This window comes from Hyperoodon ampullatus, assembly GCF_949752795.1.
Source record: "Hyperoodon ampullatus genome assembly, chromosome: 4".
NCBI lineage: Eukaryota > Metazoa > Chordata > Mammalia > Artiodactyla > Ziphiidae > Hyperoodon > Hyperoodon ampullatus.
In genome coordinates this window covers 147,249,260-147,270,587 of record NC_136917.1, presented here as the reverse complement: position 1 = coordinate 147,270,587, position 21,328 = coordinate 147,249,260, and the positions used below count along the sequence as shown (strand labels likewise).

General features: G+C 42.8%; 1 protein-coding gene across 1 annotated transcript in view; it reads right to left on the bottom strand.

The window, feature by feature from the left end:
- AGXT2 (alanine--glyoxylate aminotransferase 2) overlaps positions 1-20,865 on the bottom strand; it is a gene marked incomplete at both ends in the record, with an annotated part of 43,612 nt that extends 22,747 nt beyond the window's left edge. The window contains 5 exons of the mRNA XM_079701618.1: positions 134-228; positions 1,913-2,036; positions 11,416-11,600; positions 13,011-13,096; positions 20,778-20,865. Coding sequence (XP_079557744.1) covers positions 134-228; positions 1,913-2,036; positions 11,416-11,600; positions 13,011-13,096; positions 20,778-20,865 — 578 coding nt within the window. The remainder of the gene's footprint in view (positions 1-133; positions 229-1,912; positions 2,037-11,415; positions 11,601-13,010; positions 13,097-20,777) is intronic.
- Between the last annotated feature and the right edge of the window lie 463 nt (positions 20,866-21,328).

Here is a 21,328-nt window from a genome sequence, read left to right as displayed (position 1 = left end):
ACCTACCCTAAAATCTAAAATTAGAAAAACACCCTGGGAAAGCCCCTCTCCTGCTCTAGGCTATATTTTAAAGATAAACATTTAATATTGGGGTGAGCCAATGTTAAAGTTGAATGTTCCAAGGTGTGGTTACCTGAAAGAAATGATATCTGTGTTATTTGAGTGTGCTCTGGCCATCAGCATGGCTAGGTCATTGGCTTCTGAGCCACTGTTCATCAGGAAAATGACCTGGAGAAAAAAAAAAGACACATGGTCATGAGACACTTGATTACCCAATTCATTCGAAATTGTTAAAGACAGTGTATCCCAGCCTCTGATTATTAAGGAGAGTTCCCTTCGTACCAGCAGTCCCATCATTGAATTACTATATTAATTCTACAGCTATTCACTGAGAATCTGCTAAGCACTAGAGATACAAAAATGACTATGGGATTGTCAGAGTTGTGAAATATTCCAGATTTTCATTGGTTTTACCTGATGCTCTGCAGAGTGCTAAGATGGAGAGACTTGTTGAGACATACAGTGGTTAGTGGCTGAGGGGATCTGAGGACCAGGTCTCTTGGTTCTTGAACCTGAACTGCCCCACCTGATTCTGAAGGCTTGAGACAAGGCAGGCTCTCAGAGGAGCCTGTTCGGTGTTCGTGAAAGTTAAAACAAACGAGCAACAAACAAAAAAGTGCAGCTCATCTTGGTTGAAAGAAAGGGGAGAACTGAAGGGTACTAGATCCTCCAGGCTCGGGGACTGGGAGGCCAGGGCTGTGCCCTTGCAGGCTTCCTCGCCTCTACTCATCCATGAGTGTGCCTGCCCTGAACTGAGGTTGCAACTCTTGCAACTTCCTCCATCTCTTGTAGATAACATAGTAAATATGGTACCTAAATAATACAAGAAGATGATCATAATAGCTAACACCAGGTACGGCACACTGTTCTAAATATGTATTAACTCATTGAATCCCGAAATGCAAACCTTGGCGAACATTTTAACATCTCAGTTCAGTTAAAAAATTCAATCATTTCAGATGCAGAAAAACATCTCATTTAGCAGAAATATCAAAGTGCATCTCAGACCAAATGAACTTAATGGTATATTAATTTTCTAAAGAAATGGCCATACTCTTTGTTAAAGAAGAATGGTTAACCAGCAAGGACCTACTGTGTAGCACAGGGAACTCTGCTCAATATTATGTAACAACTAAATGGAAAAAGAATTTGAAAAAGAATAGATACATGGTTATGTATAACTGAATCACTTTGCTGGACGCCTGAAACTAACACAACATTGTTAAGCAACTCTACTCCACTATAAAATAAAAAGTTAAAAAAAAAAAAGAAGGGCTTCCCTGGTGGCGCAGTGGTTGAGAATCCGCCTGCCGATGCAGGGGACACGGGTTCGTGCCCCGGTCCGGGAAGATCCCACATGCCGCAGAGCGGCTAGGCCCGTGAGCCATGGTTGCTGAGCCTGTGCGTCTGGAGCCTGTGCTCCGCAACGGGAGAGGCCACAACAGTGAGAGGCCCGCCTACCGCAAAAAAAAAAAAAAAAAAAAAAAAAAGAAGAAATGCCAATGACTTTGCAGAGGGGCTGTGGAGCAAAGAGATGAAAATTTCCTGAGGAACGCAGAGGAGAGTGTCAGGAAGCCTGGGGCTCCCGCTAAGTGATTTCTGCAAAGATGTGGTGGTGAGGAGAGTGACCAAGGAGAGGCAGATGTTTGGAACTGATGAAGTGAACATCGGCTGGTTTCACCAGTAATTCATCAATTCCTTTCTTCTCCTAGAGTGCTTTCCAATATGGCCACTAGCGCACTCATTTCGGATGTTCAAAGCACAGACCAGATTCCCACCCATACTCTCATTTCCTAGGCCAGCTTCCCTGGGATCATGAGACTCCTATCCCTTTGAACTGGAAGCATCAGACCTTCAGAGGTTCAGGAAGAAGCGCTGAAAGCTTCTCTGCATATTCGTGGATCGGAGGGTGGAAGAAGACGGCACTTGTGTGCCATAGGCGGCCAAGCTGCTTTTGTGCCACTGCGTTTACTTTCCTGGATAAACAGAAGAGCAGAGTTACCCACAGTGCCAGCGGGCATGTCCCTCCCAACACAACACAGGCCATTGAACTCAAACCCACAGCTATTTCTCAAAGAGTTTCAAGAGGCTGATTTCATCCCCACACAAGAAAGAGCTTCTCTAACCACCAGAGGTATCTGACAATGGGATGTGTTGCCTCAAAATGTAATGAATTCCTCACCAAGAGAAGTGTTCAAAAGGAGACTTATGTGCTGGGGATTTTAAAAGAGAAATTCCTAGTATAGAAAGAAGTTGAACTTACAATCTCTTCTAACTAGATTTTCTTATTAACTACACTTTGAACAGTTTGGAAAATAGAGACAACTAGAAGTAAGCCTGAGTGTCTTCCCATTTTATTCTAAAGAATTATAGATCCATCAAGCACATGTTTACAAGATCAACAGTTTTTCCTTTAAAGAAGATTCCAACATTTGGATCTTAGTAGTGGTCAGCGTTGATGAACACTGACTGTGTAACCACATTCTGTGAAGGATCCGAAGGTTCACGTTGAAGGGCAGTAGGAACTATGGGTAGACAGGTAGGTGGGACCTGACTTGGAATGCTTCAAAAAGACAGGCCAAGGTGTTTGAACTTGATCTAAAGGAGAGCAATTGCCGAAGTCTGTTACACACTAATTCTGTTTTTATTAATAACTGGCATACCAAAAAAAAATCATCAGTTCAGTGGTTAAACAATTTTGAGAAATACCAGATTAGATTTCTTTACGGCAGGACTTGTCAGTACCTTTAATAGGCTAATGTGCACTGTGTCTCCTCAGGAGGAAGATAGAGTTTAAAGTGTTTCCCAACCTTATTTTCTAATGGGATCCTTTACCAATGAACCTCTCCTGTGATCAGTGTCCCACAGAACTCACTTTGGAAAATTGTGGAGTATCAATAAACTCTAAAATAGAAGAGACACTTGACAAGAGCATTGTTTAGCAAAGTAAATCTGAGAACCACAAGAAGGTAGAATGGAGGGGTAAGACTGGTAGTGGTGAGGCCAGCTGGGAGGGCATGGTAGCCTTCCAGGTGTGGGAGGAGCAAAGCTCCTAGGAGACTGGGGCTACTGGGAATTAGTGAGAGGGGTTACTAGAAGAGGCATTTCAGCAGAGGGAAAACTAGACCTCGGTGTCAGGTTGGTTATACGGAATGAAAGGCAGAAAAGAGTCAAAGATGACTTCAATATTCTTGCCTGTAATATTGGGGAAATCCCAGGATTGGTTGAGAAACACAGTCGGTTGTCTTAACTACCCAGCTCCTAGCAAGGACTTTTGCAGAGGAGGTGGCTCATATGTGTGCCTAGAATAAATGAATGTGTGAATAGAAAGAGTTTTGTGGAAAGCATGGTGGATTTGGTCTTGGCAATGTCGAATTTCAGCCGATGGTGGAATATCATGGTCAGGGGTGTCCTGGAGGCTATGGGAAATATGGGGCATCTTACAGCCCACTTTAGGTGTCTTAGAGCTATTATCATAGCTTTGTGAGAGGCCAAGGCTGAAGAGTTGGGTGAGGCTGCTGAAAATGTAGGAACTAAATGAGCAGACGTGGGGAGATGAGGTGGACTAATTCTATGGGGGAAATGATAAGAGATGAAGGGAGTATAGAGAGAAGAGCAGAGGGCTCAGGAAAGAGCCCGAGACACCCAGAGTTAGGGGGTCAGAGGCACAAGCTGAAAGGTCAGGGGGAGATCATGAGAAGCACCAAGGGCATGAGAGCCAGTGGGAGTTGTTTGATTCACAAGCACAATGTTGCATGTTATTGGGAGGATTCAATGTGAATGTTTAAATGTGTTCTCTGCTTCATTTTTGTTTACTTACTTCATGCATGTTTGTCCTATGTTTTAAACTGCATCTGAAATTTATCTTGCATGCTCCTCAGGACCTGGTATATGACTAGTGCCTCCTGAAGATGCAAACAGGAAGGAAAAGGCTATGGGAGGAATGGGTGAGAGCTGGACCTGGAAGTTTAACTCCCTCCTCACGGGTGCTTGTGGAGAAGACCTTTTGCCCTTGCTTCCACAGAAGGGCCTGAACCTACACAATTTATTTAGACTCGCTGCTTTATTTTTGTCCCACGTACTATGAGTTTTATTGGTCAGATTATTAAAGGCAAGCCAGAATAGACCTTAAAATTAGATGGCTCCACCCAAACCAAAAGGACAACAGAAGGACCTGCCCAGGGCATCTGTGTGTGCGGACTGATAATCAAGGTCACAGAAAATCTCAAGATTAATAGAGCCATCCATTGCCGGTGTAAATTTCCAGCTCTGGTTACATTTTTCTCTTATCATCTTTTCTTTCCTCCTTCATGGCTCGAAGGTGATGAGGAAGAGCTAGAAGTGATTTCTCATCTCTCATTATCTCCCACCTGCCACCTGCTCTGTGTTCTCTGAGAACCACTGGCCTTTCCCTTGTTGTTTGCCTTTTCCTCAGTGCATTCCCTCTCTTTGGAAAGCTGTAGTTACTGAGGAGACACATACTCACAGCCACACTCCAATCACATGGTACAGGCCTCACTGCATGTGCCATGAGGATGACAAAATCTTGAATTGTCAAGAAAAGGTAAAGGACAACGTTAAGATTATTTTTGTTACCCAGGAAATAACAGGGAGCATCATGTTAGTTGTAAACCAGAATGCACCTAAGGAGAAAGAATTTTTAATTGAGGTTCTTTTTTTTTTTAACATCTTTATTGGAGTATAATTGCTTTACAATGGCGTGATAGTTTCTGCTTTATATCAAAGTGAATCAGCTATACATATACATATATCCCCATATCTCCTCCCTCTTGCATCTCCCTCCCACCCTCCCTATCCCGCCCCTCTAGGTGGTCACAAAGCACCGAGCTGATCTCCCTGTACTATGCAGCTGCTTCCCACTAGCTATCCATTTTACATTTGGTAGTGTATATATGTCCATGCCACTTCGTCTCAGCTTACCCTTCCCCCTCCCCGTGTCCTCAAGTCCATTCTGCACGTCTGCATCTTTATTCCTGTCCTGACCCTAGGTTCTTCAGAACCATTATTATTATTATTATTATTAGGTTCCTTGTATATGTGTTAGTGTACGGTATTTGTTTTTCTCTTTCTGACTTACTTCACTCTGTATGACAGTCTCTAGGTCCATCCACCTCACTATAAATAACTCAAATTTCGTTTCTTTTTATGGCTGAGTAATATTCCATTGTATATATGTGCCACATCTTCTTTATCTAGTCATCTGTCAATAGACACTTAGATTGCTTTCATGTCCTGGCTATTGTAAATAGTGCTGCAATGAACATTGTAGTAAATGACTCCTTTTGAATTATGGTTTTCTCAGGGTATATGCCCAGTAGTGGGATTGCTGGGTCGTATGGTAGCTCTATTTTTAGTTTTTTAGGAAACTCCATACTGTTCTCCATAGTGGCTGCATCAATTTACATTCGCACCAACCGTGTAGGAGGGTTCCCTTTTCTCCACACCCTTTCTAGCATTTATTGTTGTAGATTTTTTTTTTTTTTTTTTTTGCGGTACGTGGGCTTCTCACCGCTGTGGCCTCTCCCGTTGCGGAGCACAGGCTCCGGACGCGCAGGCTCAGCGGCCATGGCTCATGGGCCCAGCCGCTCCGCGGCATGTGGGATCCTCCCGGACCGGGGCACGAACCCGTGTCTCCTGCATCAGCAGGCGGACTCTCAACCACTGCGCCACCAGTGAAGCCCCTGTTGTAGATTTTTTGATGATGGCCATTCTGACTGGTATGAGGTGATACCTTATTGTAGTTTTGATTTGCATTTCTCTAATGATTAGTGATGTTGAGCATCCTTTCATGTGTTTGTTGGCAATCTGTATATCTTCTCTGGAGAAATGTCTATTTAGGTCTTCTATTTTTGGTTTGGATTGTTTGTTTTTTTGGTATTGAGCTGCATGAGCTGCTTATAAATTTTGGAAATTAATCCTTTGTCAGTTGCTGCATTTGCAAATATTTACTCCCATTCTGAGGGTTGTCTTTTCGACTTGTTTATGGTTTCCTTTGCTGTGCAAGAGCTTTTAAGTTTCATTACGTCCCATTTGTTTATTTTTGATTTTATTTCCGTTTCTCTAGGAGGTGGGTCAAAAAAAATCTTGCTGTGGTTTATGTCATGCAGTGCTCTGCCTATGTTTTCCTCTAAGAGTTTTACAGTGTCTGGCCTTATATTTAGGTCTTTAATCCATTTAGAGTTTATTTTTGTTTATGGTATTAGGGAGTGTTCTAATTTCGTTCTTTTACATGTAGCTGTCCAGTTTTCCCAGTACTATTTATTGAAGAGGCTGTCTTTTCTCCATTGATTCTGATCTGGATTCCTTTTATTTCTTTTTCTTCTCTGATTGCTGTGGCTAAAACGTCCAAAACTATGTTGAATAAGAGTGGTGAGAGTGGGCAACCTTGTCTTGCTCCTGATCTTCGTGGAAATAGTTTCAGTTTTTCACTGTTGAGAACTACATTGGCTGTGGGTTTGTCATATATGGCCTTTATTATGTTGAGAAACTTTCCCTCTATGCCTACTTTCCAGGGGGTTTTCTATCATAAATCGCTGTTGAATTTTGTCAAAAACTTTTTCTGCATCTAATGAGATGATCATATGGTTTCTCTCCTTCAGTTTGTTTGTATGGTATATCACATTGATTGATTTGCATATATTGAAGAATACTTGCATTCCTGGGATAAACACCACTTGATCATGGTGTATGATCACTGTAAGGTGCTGTTGGATTCTGTCTGCTAGTATTTTGTTGAGGATTTTTGCATCTATGGTCATCAGTGATATTGGCCTGTAGTTTTCTTTGTTTGTGACATCTTTGTCTGGTTTTGGTGTCAGGGTGATGGTGGCCTCATAGAATGAGTTTGAGAGTGTTCCTCCCTCTGGTCTATTGTGGAAGAGTTTGAGAAGGATAGGTGTTAGCTCTTCTCTAGAAGTTTGATAGAATTTGCCTGTGAAGCCATCTGGTCCTGGGCTTTTGTTTGTTGGAAGATTTTTAGTCACAGTTTCAATTTCAGTGCTTGTGATTGGTCTGTTTATACATTCTATTTCTTCCTGGTTCAGTCTCGAGAGGTTGTGCTTTTCTAAAAATTTGTCCATTACTTCCAGGTTGTCCATTTTATTGTCATATAGTTGCTTGTAGTAATCTCTCATGATCCTTTGTATTTCTGCAGTGTCAGTTGTTACTTCTCCTTTTTCATTTGTAATTCTATTGATTTGAGTCTTCTCCCTTTTTTTCTTGATGAGTCTGGCTAATGGTTTATCAATTTTATCTTCTCAAAGAACCAGCTTTTAGTTTTGTTGATCTTTGCTAGCATGTCCTTCATTTCTTTTTCATTTATTTCGGATCTGATCTTTATGATTCCTTTCCTTCTGCTAACTTTGGAGTTTTTTTGTTCTTCTTTCTCTAATTGCTTTAGGTGTAAGGTTAGGTTGTTTATTTGAGATGTGTCTTGTTTCTTGAGGTAGGATTGTATTGCTATAAAGTTCCCTCTTAGAAGTGCTTTTGCTGCATCCCATAGGTTTTGGGACATCATGTTTTCATTGCCATTTGTTTCTAGGTATTTTTTGATTTCCTGTTTGATTTCTTCAGTGATCTCTTGGTTATTTAGTAGTGTATTGTTTAGCCTCCATGTGCTTGTATTTTTTAGAGATTTTATCCTCTAATTGATATCTAGTCTCATCGCATTGTGGTTGGAAAAGATACTTGATATGATTTCAATTTTCTTAAATTTACCAAGGCTTGATTTGTGACCTAAGATATGGTCTATCCTGGAGAATGTTCTCAGGCACTTGAGAAAAATGTGTATTCTGTTGTTTTTGGATGGAATGTCCTATAAATATCAATTAAGTCCATCTTTTTAAATGTGTCATTTAAAGTTTGTGTTTCCGTATTTATTTTTATTTTGGATGCTCTGTCCATTGGTGAAAGTGGGGTATTAAAATCCTCTAATGTGATTGTGTTACTGTCGATTTCCCCTTTTATGGCTGTGAGCATTTGCCTTATGTATTGAGGTGCTCCTATGTTTGGTGCATAAATATTTACAATTGTTATATCTTCTTCTTGGATTGATCCCTTGATCATTATGTAGTGTCCTTATTGTCTCTTGTAATAGTCTTTATTTTAAAGTCTCTTTTATCAGATATGAGTATTGCTACTCCAGGTTTCTTTTGATATCCATTTGCATGGAATATCTTTTTCCATCCCCTCACTTTCAGTCTGTATGTGTCCCTAGGTCTGAAGTGGGTCTCTTGTAGACAGCACATATACAGGTCTTGTTTTTGTATCCATTCAGCCAGTCTATGTGTTTTGGTTGGAGCATTTAATCCATTTACATTTAAGGTAGTTATTGATATGTATGTTCCTATTACCATTTTCTTAATTGTTTTGGGTTTGTTATTATAAGTCTTTTCCTTCTCTTGTGTTTCCTGCCTAGAGAAGTTCCTTTAGCATTTGTTGTAGAGATGGTTTGGTGGTGCTGAATTCTCTTAGCTTTTGCTTGTCTGTAAAGATTTTAATTTCTCCATTGAAACTGAATGAGATCCTTGCTGGGTAGAGTAATCTTGGTTGTAGATTTTTCCCTTTCATGTCTTTAAATATGTCCTGCTGCTCCCTTCTGGCTTGCAGTTTCTGCTGAAAGATCAGGTGTTAACCTTATGGGGATTCCCTTGTATGTTATTTGTTGCTTTTCCCTTGCTGTTTTTAATATTTTTTGTTTGTATTAACTTTTGATAGTTTGATTAATATGTGTCTTGGTGTGTTTCTCCATGGATTTATCCTGTATGGGACTCTCTGCACTTCCTGGACTTGACTATTTCCCTTCCCATATTAAGGACGTTTTCAACTATAATCTCCTCAAGTATTTTCTCAGTCCCTCTTTTTTTTTTTTCTCTTCTTCTGGGACCCCTATAATTCGAATGTTGGTTTGTTTAATGTTGTCCCAGAGGTTTCTAAGACTGTCCTCAATTCTTTTCATTCTTTTTTCTTTATTCTGGTCTGTGATAGTTATTTCTCCTATTTTATCTTCTAGGTCACTTATCTGTTCTTCTGCCTCAGTTATTCCACTCTTTATTCCTTCTAGAGAATTTTAAATTTAATTTATTGTGTTGTTCATCATTGTTTGCTTGCTCTTTACTTCTTCTAGGTCCTTGGTAAATGTGCCTTGTATTTTCTCCATTCTATTTCCAAGATTTTGGATCATCTTTACTATCATTACTCTGAATTCTTTTTCAGTTAGACTGCCTATTTCCTCTGCATTTGTTTGGACTGGTAGGTTTTTACCTTGCTCCTTCATCTGCTGTGTATTTCTCTGTCTTCTCATTTTGCTTAAGTTACTGTGTTTGGGCTCTCCTTTTCACAGGCTGCAGGTTCATAGTTCCTGTTGTTTTTGGTGTCTGCCCTCAGTGCTGGTTCAGTGGGTTGTGTAGGCTTCCTACACAACCACGTGGAGAGGACGACTGGTGTCTGTGTTCCGGTGAATGAGACTGGATCTTGTATTTCTGGTGGGCAGGACCACGTCTGGTGGTGTGTTTTGGGGTGTCCATGAGCTTATTATGATTTTAGGCAGCTTCTTTGCTAATGCATCGGTTTGTGTTCCTGTCTTGCTAGTTGTTTGGCATGGGGTGTCCGGCACTGTACCTTGCTGGTCATTGAGTGGAGCGGGGTCTTAGAGTTGAGATGGAGATCAGTGGGAGAGTTTTTGCCTTTTGATATTACGTGGAGCCGGGAGGTCTCTGGTGGACCAGTGTCCTGTATTCAGCTCTCCCACCTCATAGGCTCAGGCCTGACACCTGGCAGGAGCACCAAGACCCTGTCCACCATATGGCTCAGAAGAAAATGGAGAAAAAAATAGAAAGAAAGAAGGAAATAAAATAAAATAAAGTTACTAAAATAAAAAATAAAAAATTATTAAAAATTAAAAAATTAAAAGTAATAAAAACAAAGAAAGAAGAGAGCAACCAAATCAATAAACAAATCTACCAATGATAATAAGCTCTAAATACTAAACTAAGATAAACATAAAACCAGAAACAAATTAGATGCAGAAAGCAAACCCCAAGTCTACAGTTGCTCCTAAAGTCCACCTCCTCAATTTGGGATGATTGTTGTCTATTCAGGTATTCCACAGATGCAGGGTACATCAAGTTGACTGTGGAGATTTAATCCGCTGCTCCTGAGGCTGCTGGGAGAGATTTCCCTTTCTCATCTTTGTTGGCACAGCTCCCGGGGATCAGCTTTAGATTTGGACCCGCCTCTGCGTTTAGGTCGTCTGAGGGCATCTGTTCTTCGCTCAGACAGGACGGGGTTAAAGGAGCAGCTGATTTGAGGGCTCTGGCTCAGTCAGGCCGTGGGGAGGGAGGGGTATGGATGCGGGGTGAGCCTGCGGCGGCTGAGGCCAGTGTGATGTTGTACCAGCCTCAGGTGCGCCGTGCGTTCTCCCGGGGAATTTGTCCCTGGATCCCGGGACCCTGGCAGTGGCGGGCTGCACAGGCTCCCGGGAGGGGAGGTGTGGATAGTGACCTGTGCTCGCACACAGGCTTCTTGTTGGCGGCAGCAACGGCCTTAGCGTCTCATGCCCGTCTCCGCGCTCATGGCTGCGGCTCACGTCTGTCTCTGGAGCTCCTTTAAGCAGCGCACTTAATCCCCTCTCCTTGCGCACCAGGAAAGAAAGAGGCAAGAAAAAGTCTGTTGCCTGTTCGGCAGCTCCAGACTTTCCCCCGGACTCCCTCCCGGCCAGCCGTGGCGCACTAGCCCCTTCAGGCTGTGTTCACGCCGCCAACCCCAGTCCTCTCCCTGGGATCCGACCGAAGCCCGAGCCTCAGCTCCCAGCCCCGCCCGCCCCGGCGGGTGAGCAGACAAGCCTCTCGGGCTGGTGAGCGCTGGTCGGCACCGATTCTCTGTGCAGGAATCTCTCCACTTTGCCCTCCGTGTTGCTGCGCCCTGCTCCGTGGCTCCGAAGCTCCCCTCCCCACCCCGCCCCCTTCCCCCCCGTCTCCACCAGCGAAGGGGCTTCCTAGTGTGTGGAATCCTTTCCTCCTTCGCAGGTCCCATCCCTATTCTTTTATCCCTGTTTTTTCTTTTTTCTTTTGCCCTACCCAGGTACGTGGGGAGTTTCTTGCCTTTTGGGAAGTCTGAGGTCTTCTGCCAGCGTTCAGTAGGTGTTCTGTAGGAGTTGTTCTACATGTAGATGTATTTTTGTTTTTTGTGTGGGGAGGAGGCTGATCTCCACGTCTTACTCCTCCGCCATCTTGAAGGTCCCCCCTTAACTGAGGTTCTGAATCATGAACATGATCATTAGCCTGTTTTCCGTATATTTTTCTGGAGTGAAAATCCCAGAACTTTAAGGATACTCACGGGTGGCAATGACCAACACTGACAGTGACAATCCCAGAAAAGAAATCCAGGTATCTGTTTCCTTCATAATCAAAGAGCCACTCCATGTGCCCCTGGTGGAGCAACAAGGGCTCTGAGAAATAGGCTGTCAGCACAGGAGAAAGATGTTGCTTGTGGATCTCCAGGACTCGATTATAGGCAAGGGACTGTAGGTAGGCAAGATTTAAGTGTTTAGCATCTTCCTTATCCCCACATCGCTTACACCGTCACTAGCAGGTCCACATAGCAGTGCCTGGCCTCCCCACCAACCCGGCACAGGGCTGCTGCCCTTGCTCACCAGGGCACCTATTTGCCTAGTGACCTCCTTGCAGGACACACACCCAGGTCCTTCCTCTCAAGTGGAGCAAATTATTCATATGGCCCTTTAATCCCTTTCTAGATCAAACATGGAGAAGGGGGCTGGAATTTTCTACCTCTCAATAGAAAACCTTGGCTTTGGGTTAATTCTAGCTGTGAAAAAAAGTAAAAGACTTTGGAAGTAAATGTCTGAAGTAATGTGTTTTTTTTCCTCTGTAGGTTTTTTTTTTTTTTTTTTTTTGAGAATAAAAGAATGGGGCTTCCCTGGTGGTGCAGTGGTTGGGAGTCCGCCTGCCGATGCAGGGGACACGGGTTCGTGCCCTGGTCTGGGAAGATCCCACATGCCGCGGAGTGGCTGGGCCCGTGAGCCACAGCCACTGAGCCTGTGCGTCCAGAGCCTGTGCTCCGCAACGGGAGAGGCCACAACAGTGAGAGGCCCACATACTGCAAAAAAAAAAAAAAAAAAAAAAAGAATGAAGGACTTCCCTGGTGGCGCAGTGGTTGAGAGTCTGCCTGCCAATGCAGGGGACACGGGTTCGTGCCCCGGTCCGGGAAGATCCCACATGCCGCGGAGCGGCTGGGCCCGTGAGCCATGGCCGCTGAGCCTGCGCGTCTGGAGCCTGTGCTCCACAACGGGAGAGGCCACAACAGTGAGAGGCCTGCGTACCGGAAAAAAAAAAAAAAAAAAAAAAAGAATGAAGTGCTTGTGGTGTTTATGTCTTTAATTACAAAGCCTCTGTCCTATAGTTCTCTTCTCTGTGGGTCCCTCCTGACTCTATTAATTCTACAATTTCTAACTTATGAATATTATGTAGGATGAAGGGGTGTTGGGGAGAGAGGGAGACAGAGACACAGAGAGGGAGAGAGAGAATGAGTCCAATATTTATTAGCCTGAGAGCAAAACAGCCTTCACGTTTGTGATCTATGTATTTCTTTGTGTGTGTACGTCTATGCCTACATCACTGTGATACATATATTGTCATGGACAGTCTCTTCCTTGTATTCTCTGTCTCCTTCTGTTTTGTCTCTCCATCTCTGCCTCTGTCTGTCTCTGTCTCACACACACACCAACTCATGCAATGCCACCGAGTGGGGTAAAAGAGTTCAGATGCTCCCAGTGACTTAAGGGATAGGACATCTGAGATGGATGGCTCAGTGGCAGGCAGGGCCATCTGTGGTTCCTTCTTGAGGAAGCAACTACGTGAGGCCTCCCAAGAAGAACCACCTTGTTGGGATATTCCTAAAGCTCTTACTCTCACCTGGTATCTTTCAGGTGTGAAGTCACACGGAGGCATGCTGGGCTTTGTATGAAGACCGGGCTTGGTTACAGATGTCCAGAAAGCACCTACTGAAAGTGAAGTGAGTTAGTGTCCTCAGCTAAACATCACACAAGCGCGTTCATAAGAATCATCTATAGTTACCTGAATCAAAGTTCTGAGGCACTTTTGTTTATTTCTTACTTAAATCAGCCTTTGGATTTAAAATTGAGGTATCTTTTTTTTTTTTTTTTTACAGCTCAGAAAGAGTTTTACCCACAAGGCAGCCAAGCGAGGAGACTGGAGTACAAGTCTCAGAACTGCCTCCTCAGTTGGGATATTTATGGAATAAGCAGGGTGGTCTTAGATGTGGGGAAAGGTAATTGGAGGTAGGGAAGAAGGTGAGGTAATTGGTGCCCTGCGCAGGTGCATCTCGGTTACGAAGTCTGCATATTCAAAACAGAGGTGCCGAGCGGGACAGATGGTGGAGTTTTCCAGCCTCTGACGTCACCAGGCCAGTGAGTGCAGGCCCCAAACTGAAGTATCTTAATAATGAATTTTCTTAAACAACAAGGTCCTAATGTACTGCACAGGGAACTATATTCAATATCCTGTGATAAACCATAATGGAAAAGAATATGTAAAAGAATATATGTGTATAACTGAGTCACTGCTGTACAGCAGAAATTAATACAACATTGTAAGTCAACTATGCTTCAATAAAATTAAAAATTAAAATTAAAAAATAATGAATTTTCTGGAGAAAAAAAGAGAGCTCCTCTCAAATCTAGTCAGGAAAGGCACAGAGGATACTGGGGGAAGTCATGGTTTCTCCCACCTGGGTCCCTCACAAGCTTGGGAAGTTCCTCTCTCTGCTGCCTGTATGGACTGTAATTCTCTGTTTGGTTCAAACTTCTGCCAGGGCCGGGGGTTGCAGGAGTCCATTCTCTGTCCATAGAGGTGCTTTCTAAGCTTTGACCTTCCTAGTCCCTGAATCCCAGTGCCTAGCCCAGTTCCCAGTACTGGGTTGGCTCCAATAAACAAAGAACAAATGGCTTTTGACTATTCTTGTAGGGGATGAGGAGAGAGAGGTGCTAGGCCATGTACTATAATAATAAATACATGCAAGGAGATCCGGAAGACAAAACCTTCCTGTAAAACACAACTTGAAGTCCATGACAACACAGGACCATGGCAAAGAAAAGATAAGCTGAGCCAGAGGAATCATTAAATATTTGGAGCTAGAAGGAAGCTTAATTTTTTTGGGGGGGTATCAAAATGCTCATTTTATAGATGTAGAAACCAGCCTAAAGTGGTAAATTGATTTGTTTAAGATCACCAAGCTAGTGAGCTGCAGAACAAGAACAAAACTCCCAGTTTCTGACTCCCAGCCTGGTACCGTTTCACTCATTCACTGGCCACCTCCATTCTCCTCTGCTAGCACAGATATTGACCCCTCTATAGCAGTGGGATGGAATAATAGAATCAGAGAACATCAGAGCTGGAAGAGTTATCTAGAAACTTTATAAGTACTCTTAGAAGAGAATGCTGCTAATTTTGAGGATTCAAGGTCAGTATCGAGAAAATTTTACAGGTGGAGAGAGCTGAGGAAATGATGTCTCTTGTTCAGCATGAAGGTTTGAATCCATGGATGTAATGTTGGTGTTTTGTGTGGCTATAAAGTCACCCTCCTGAGAAACACAATGAACAATTGTGTTTTTAAATAAATCTGGAAAGTAATGACACTGACTCTGTTTCTTTCAGAAAAAGCTCATCCACTTTTCTGCTCTAAATAATCACGAATGTCGTTAATTTGCTCTTACTTTAAAAGCAAGTGGCTTTTGGCTATCCATACATAGAAATAACCCAAAAAATAATAGCTAAGTTTTCTGAGAATTTCACCTTCTCAAAAGCTTTTCATTGTGTCTCTCTACATTAGTTACTGTTCTGATATGGGGAAAAAATTCTGAGTGTTTCTAAGAATTCTAATTCTCTTCACTCCTGCAGTCTCATTTTCCTATCTGCAAAATTGGAGTTACCCATTGAGGAGGCTGAAAGGTCTCTTGACTTCAAAGTTACAGGAAATTATGAAAGTAGTCTGGAGGGGGAAGAAAGAGAGTTAGAAAAATTTGATAAAAAAAGCTTGAATTTTAAATGGTCAAGTAGGTATATTCATTCATTCGTTTGTTTGTTCACCAAACTGATAGGAATATGATGGCTGAATGAGTGCTCAAAATGAAATACATAAAATTCTGCTCTCAGGAAGGAAGGAAGGATGGAAGGAAGGAAGATTAGCAAGCAACTAGGAAAAATAATAAGTCAGTAAGTGAAATAAGTCTAGATTACATCTCACACTTGTATGTGGAATCCAAAAAATGAAACAAATGAATGACTATAACAAAACAGAAACAGACTCACAGATATAGAGAACAAACTAGCGGTTACCAGTGGGGAGAGGGATGAGGGGGAGGGACAAGGTAGGGGTAGGGCATGAAGAGGTACAACTACTAGGTATAAAATAAATAAGGTACAAGGATGTATTGTACAGCACAGGGCATAAAGCCTGTATTTCATACTAACTTTAAATGGAGTATTATCTATAAAAATATTGAATCACTACATTGCACACTTGAAATTAATATAGTATTGTCAATCAACTGTACTTTGATAAAAAAAGGAAAAAAGTCTAGACAACATCTTCGAACAGCTGAAAACCTCTCTCGCTAAACAACCCAAACTCAAAAACAACAGTACATGTAATAGTTGATTGACAAAAAGAAAGAACATGCTTCCGTTTTCATTACTTGCTGGAAGAAATTCAAACCTAAACATGTTGATAGTTGCCTGCGTTCTTTATTCAAAATAGCCTATGTTTTGAGGATGACATAGAGTTGAGGGTTGATAAAGCTTCTCTTGGGCTTCTGGAAATTGTGTGTGCGCGTGTGTGCACCTGCCTGTTTGCACGCCTGGGGCCCGGGTGTGCGGGGCTAGTGGTGGTGGGGAGAAGACAGCACCAAGGGGGTCGGGGAAGGGAGAACTGAAATATGGGTTCATAAAACTGAATCCCACGTCTATTTCGGCATAGAAATTTTTTTTTGTCTCTCTTTTATCATTTTGGCTGGTCTGATGTTGCCTTTTTAAGCCTGATGCTGAACATGGATGACAACTAATGATTTTCATTAAATTCATCAACTTCCACTCAATTCATTTGAACAACTCAAGACATTTAAAGATGGCATTTGGGGTGGGGAGGCAGAGGAATAAATTAGGAGCATAGGATTAATAGATACACATCACTATATGTAAAATAGCTACACAACAGGGATTTACTGTATAGCACAGGGAACTATATTCAATATCTTGTAATAATCTGTAATGGAAAAGAATCTGAAAAAAGGATACATGTATAACTGAATCACTTTGCTGTACATCTGAAACTTATACAATATTGTAAACCAACTCTACTTCAAATAAAAAGATGGTTCGGTTTGGAGACCACCACCACTCTTGACAAGTGGGTAACTAGATTTAATTTTCTGGCTGCCTAATTCTCACCAACAGAGTTCCACTACAGACAAGTCACCTTACCTCTGTGTTCTTTCTCCCAAATCATAGTATCAAAAAGTGAAAACCTGTTGGGCAAGGTAAGTGAGAGAAATCCGTTTTTGTAGACATTTGAAAATTCTCTTTGTAATGACGAAGATTTTTCTAATATCCACAACCAGCTTTCAACACAGGGTGGGTATTTATTAAGAGCCTGTGACTCTTTCAAATAAAAAAAAAGGTGATAAAATATTTGAAAATACACAATGGGCATACTTGGTAGAACATTAAGGGAATTTATTAAAGTGCTAACGATGCCTTATTTCTGCATAGCATATTAGGTCACTTTAAAAAAGCTTGTCACTTTGGGTATCTCATCTGATACTCGGGCTAGCCAGCGAGTTAGGAGAGGAAGATTTTATCACTCACATTAGAGCTGAGGCCGTGATTAAACGTGAGGTGTTTGCAGTTTTGAGGTCCCACCCTCACCCCCCCATGGGGCTGAGGGCCTGAGGCCACCTCCTTTCTCCCTTCATAAACTGTCCCACAGTCTGCAGGAATTTACAGAAGATGCTCATCCTTGATTGAACTGTGTGCTCTAAGTGACCGGATAATAATACCAGCTGCCTGTCTCCCGCCAGGGAAGCCAAGGGAAGGGCGTGAGACCTCTGAAGGTCTCACATCTGAATCAGATGTCCCTGCTTCTGAAGTCTTTTTTTTTTTTTTTTTTTTTTTTTTGCGGTACGCGGGCCTCTCACTGTTGTGGCCTCTCCCGTTGTGGAGCACAGGCTCCGGGCACGTAGGCTCAGCGGCCATGGCTCACGGGCCCAGCCGCTCCACAGCATGTGGGATCTTCCCAGACCGGGGCACGAACCCATGTCCCCTGTATCAGCAGGTGGACTCTCAACCACTGCACCACCAGGGAAGCCCCTAACAGCTTTTAACACCAGGTGATCTTCCTGTCTAACATGGCCCCTGCCTCCCCCTCCGCCCATTTTATTTTTCTATTGCCTCACCATGATTTGGCTTGATTTACAGCATGTATCTTGACTGGATTTCATTTTTTACATATTTAACTGTTTATTTGTTTATGCTCAGTCTCCCCCACTGAGGTACGTAAGGGCTGAGATTTTGTTTTGCTCAGGTGTGTGGTAGGTGCTCACATACTTATTGCCTAATGTCTATTTGCACCCCGCAGATTCTTAAGAAGGGTGTGTTGAGTGAGTGTGTGTTTGGATGAACAAACAAACAGGCAGGTATTTAGGACTAGTAGGTAAGAAAGTAGAAGCCAAGTCCCAAAGGTTTTGGAAAGACCAGGTAAAAATGTATGACATCCATGTCTACGTGTGCTGGGTTTGCAAGGTTACTCTTCCCCCGTAGTGTCCTTGGTGGAGCCACGTGAAGGGGTCCTCAGTGAGCTGACCAAGATCTCTAGGCACCGAGCCTCACCTGCCATTTCCTGGCCCCTGCTGCCACCATCAGCCCAGCTCCACAACCCTCAGGGCAGGGGTAGGAAAGGGGAAGATGCAGCAGAGAGGGCATTTTCTCTTACTTTGTCAACAACCGGTACTTTTAGGGTAGCGTCCTCTTTACTGAGCATAAGACTCTGGGTATAATTCTAGCTCCTTCTCAGGAAATGTTGGAGTTAAATAGTGTTCTGGCGAAAGACCCATGACTGGGGGAAAAGACAAATCCAAAAGGGTGGGTAAGAAAGGGCCTGGTGGAATCGCTCTGACTTTGGAGCCTGGTTTTGAACCCCAAGTTGTCACTTCTATGTTTCTGCCTTTGACCAAATTTCTTAATTATCCTTTATTCTTCTGTCTTCTCATCTGTGAAATGGGATAATAGTACTCCCTAAGAAGTTTGGTTGAAGATGAGAGGAGATAATGCATTTAAAGCATCAGATATGTATTACATTTCAAAGAATTGCAAGTGTTAAGGGGAAAAAAAGCAAATGGAAGAGGAAGGAAGGAGATAGGAAAAGGAAAGATGAGGAGAGAATGAAGATAAAATTGATCATGATGGGCAATGGAAAAGGGTCCCCTGTGTTTGTTCGGGGCCTGTGGGGCACAGGGTCCCACTATGACACATCAGTGTGCAAATGCCTACTTACGCTCGAGTTTGCAGCAGGGAAATTGGTGAGGAGGTGGTAGACTCCTAGTGAAACAAGATAGATGTGAAAAATCAGGAACACAAGGCACATGAAGCCACCACCAGACCTGGCTACCCCAGGTCTGTTCCTGCTGGAGAAAGAGGAGAGTCTGAGTGGAAGAAGAGGGCTCAGGGTCTAGACCTGGCTTCAGTGACTTTGGGTAAATGACTACACTTCCCTGAGGCTGTTTCCTTGTTAGTAATTGAGGGGGTGGTACCACTTTCTGGAGGCCAGGAGGAAATTTGTGTGGATGCTTTTATGTTTTTTAAAATAGTTATCCTCCAGTGGAGAAAGGACAGTCTCTTCAATAAGTGGTGTTGGGAAAACTGGACAGGGACATGTAAAAGTATGAGATTCGATCACTCCCTAACACCATACACAAAAATAAGCTCAAAATGGATTAAAGACCTAAATGTAAGGCCAGACACTATCAAACTCTTAGAGGAAAACATAGGCAGAACACTCTATGACATAAATCACAGCAAGATCCTTTTTGACCCACCTCCTAGAGAAATGGAAATAAAGACAAAAATAAACACATGGGACCTAATGAAACTTAAAAGCTTTTGCACAGCAAAGGAAACCATAAACAAGACCAAAAGACAACCCTCAGAATGGGAGAAAATATTTGCAAATGAAGCAACTGACAAAGGATTAATCTCCAAAATTTATAAGCAGCTCATGCAGCTCAATAACAAAAAAACAAACAACCCAATCCAAAAATGGGCAGAAGACCTAAATAGACATTTCTCCACAGAAGATATACAGACTGCCAACAAACACATGAAAGGATGCTCAACATCTTTACTAATTAGAGAAATGCAAATCAAAACTACAATGAGATATCATCTCACGCCAGTCAGAATGGCCATCATCAAAAAATCTAGAAACAATAAATGCTGGAGAGGGTGTGGAAAAAAGGGAACACTCTTGCACTGCTGGTGGGAATGTGAATTGGTACAGCCACTATGGAGAACGGTATGGAGGTTCCTTAAAAAACTACAAATAGAACTACCATATGACCCTGCAATCCCACTACTGGGCATATACCCTGAGAAAACCATAATTCAAAAAGAGACATGTACCAAAATGTTCATAGCAGCCCTATTTACAATAGCCCGGAGATGGAAACAACCTAAGTGTCCATCATCGGATGAATGGGTAAAGAAGATGTGGCACATACATACAATGGAATATTACTCAGCCATAAAAAGAAATGAAATTGAACTATTTGTAATGAGGTGGATGGACCTAGAGTCTGTCATACAGAGTGAAGTAAGTCAGAAAGAGAAAGACAAATACTGTATGCTGACACATATATATGGAATTTAAGAAAAAAAAAGGTCATGAAGAACATAGGGGTAAGACAGGAATAAAGACACAGACCTACTAGAGAATGGACTTGAGGATATGGGGAGGGGGAAGGGTAAGCTGTGACAAAGTGAAAGAGCGGCATGGACATATATACACTACCAAACGTAAGGTAGATAGCTAGTGGGAAGCAGCCGCATAGCACAGGGAGATCAGCTCGGTGCTTTGTGACCGCCTGGAGGGGTGGGATAGGGAGGGTGGGAGGGAGACGCAAAAGGGAGGGGATATGGGAACATATGTATACATATAACTGATTAAATTTGTGATAAAGCAAAAAATAAAAATAAAAAAATAAAAAAATAAAAAAATAAATAAAATGTGAAAAAAAAAAAAAAAAAAAAGAAAAAAAAAAAAAATAGTTATCCTCAAGCATCTGTATACTACAGTTAATACTTTATTATTTTGAATTGCTTCCTTTCTCCTTTATGTTACTGCGACTGTTTTTATTTTGAAATTGTGTATAGTTAGGTTTTATTATCCATGAATTTCATTTCAAGATGAAAGGAAACATTACAAAATATTGGACAGGAGAAGGGGGCACTGGGTCTGACAAGGTGAAGTCTAGCTCACAGGTCTTAGTTGACTTGTCTCTAAGACCTTATCCAGGTCTAACATTCCAGAATTCCAGGCAACAGGCTCCGGAGCTCAGCCCTTCCCCTCTCGCTGACCCTCTGCTGACCCACGTCCCTCTGGTTTCCACTCACCTTTGGGGGAGGGGCGTGTCTTGGGAGTCCTGGGAGTTGAGGTCTCCAGGTACAAAGCTCTCAGCAAATGTCTCCAGGCTAGAGTCATCTCTCCCAGTCAGGAAGCAAATCCCCTTGGAAGCAGGTCTGAGGAAGGGCTCCACTGCTCACTGACCAGCTGGACTTTGAGATTAGGACGGAAGGGGAGGAGCTCCCCAGGGGAGTCCCGGAGGGGTTATTGCTTCCACTTCCGGCAGGTCCCAAGGAGAGGGAAAGAGAAAGGGAGTGGGAGAGAGGGAAGGAGGGAGGGAGGGAGAGAGAAAGAGAAAGGGAGTGGGAGAGAGGGAAGGAGGGAGGGAGGGAGAGAGAGAAAAGAGAAGGCAGGCAGGCAGGCACAGCAAGGGTCTTCTGGCTATTTTGCTAGTTTTATGTCCCATCAGGGTCTCATCAGGATGAGAGTCTCTCTGCGGAAGGGTGGTGATGGGCCTGGGGGAAGGGGTCAGGATATAGTTGCAGGGGTCAGAGACTTAGAAAGGAGAGGAGTGAAAAAGAGGGAGAGAAGGAAGCTATCC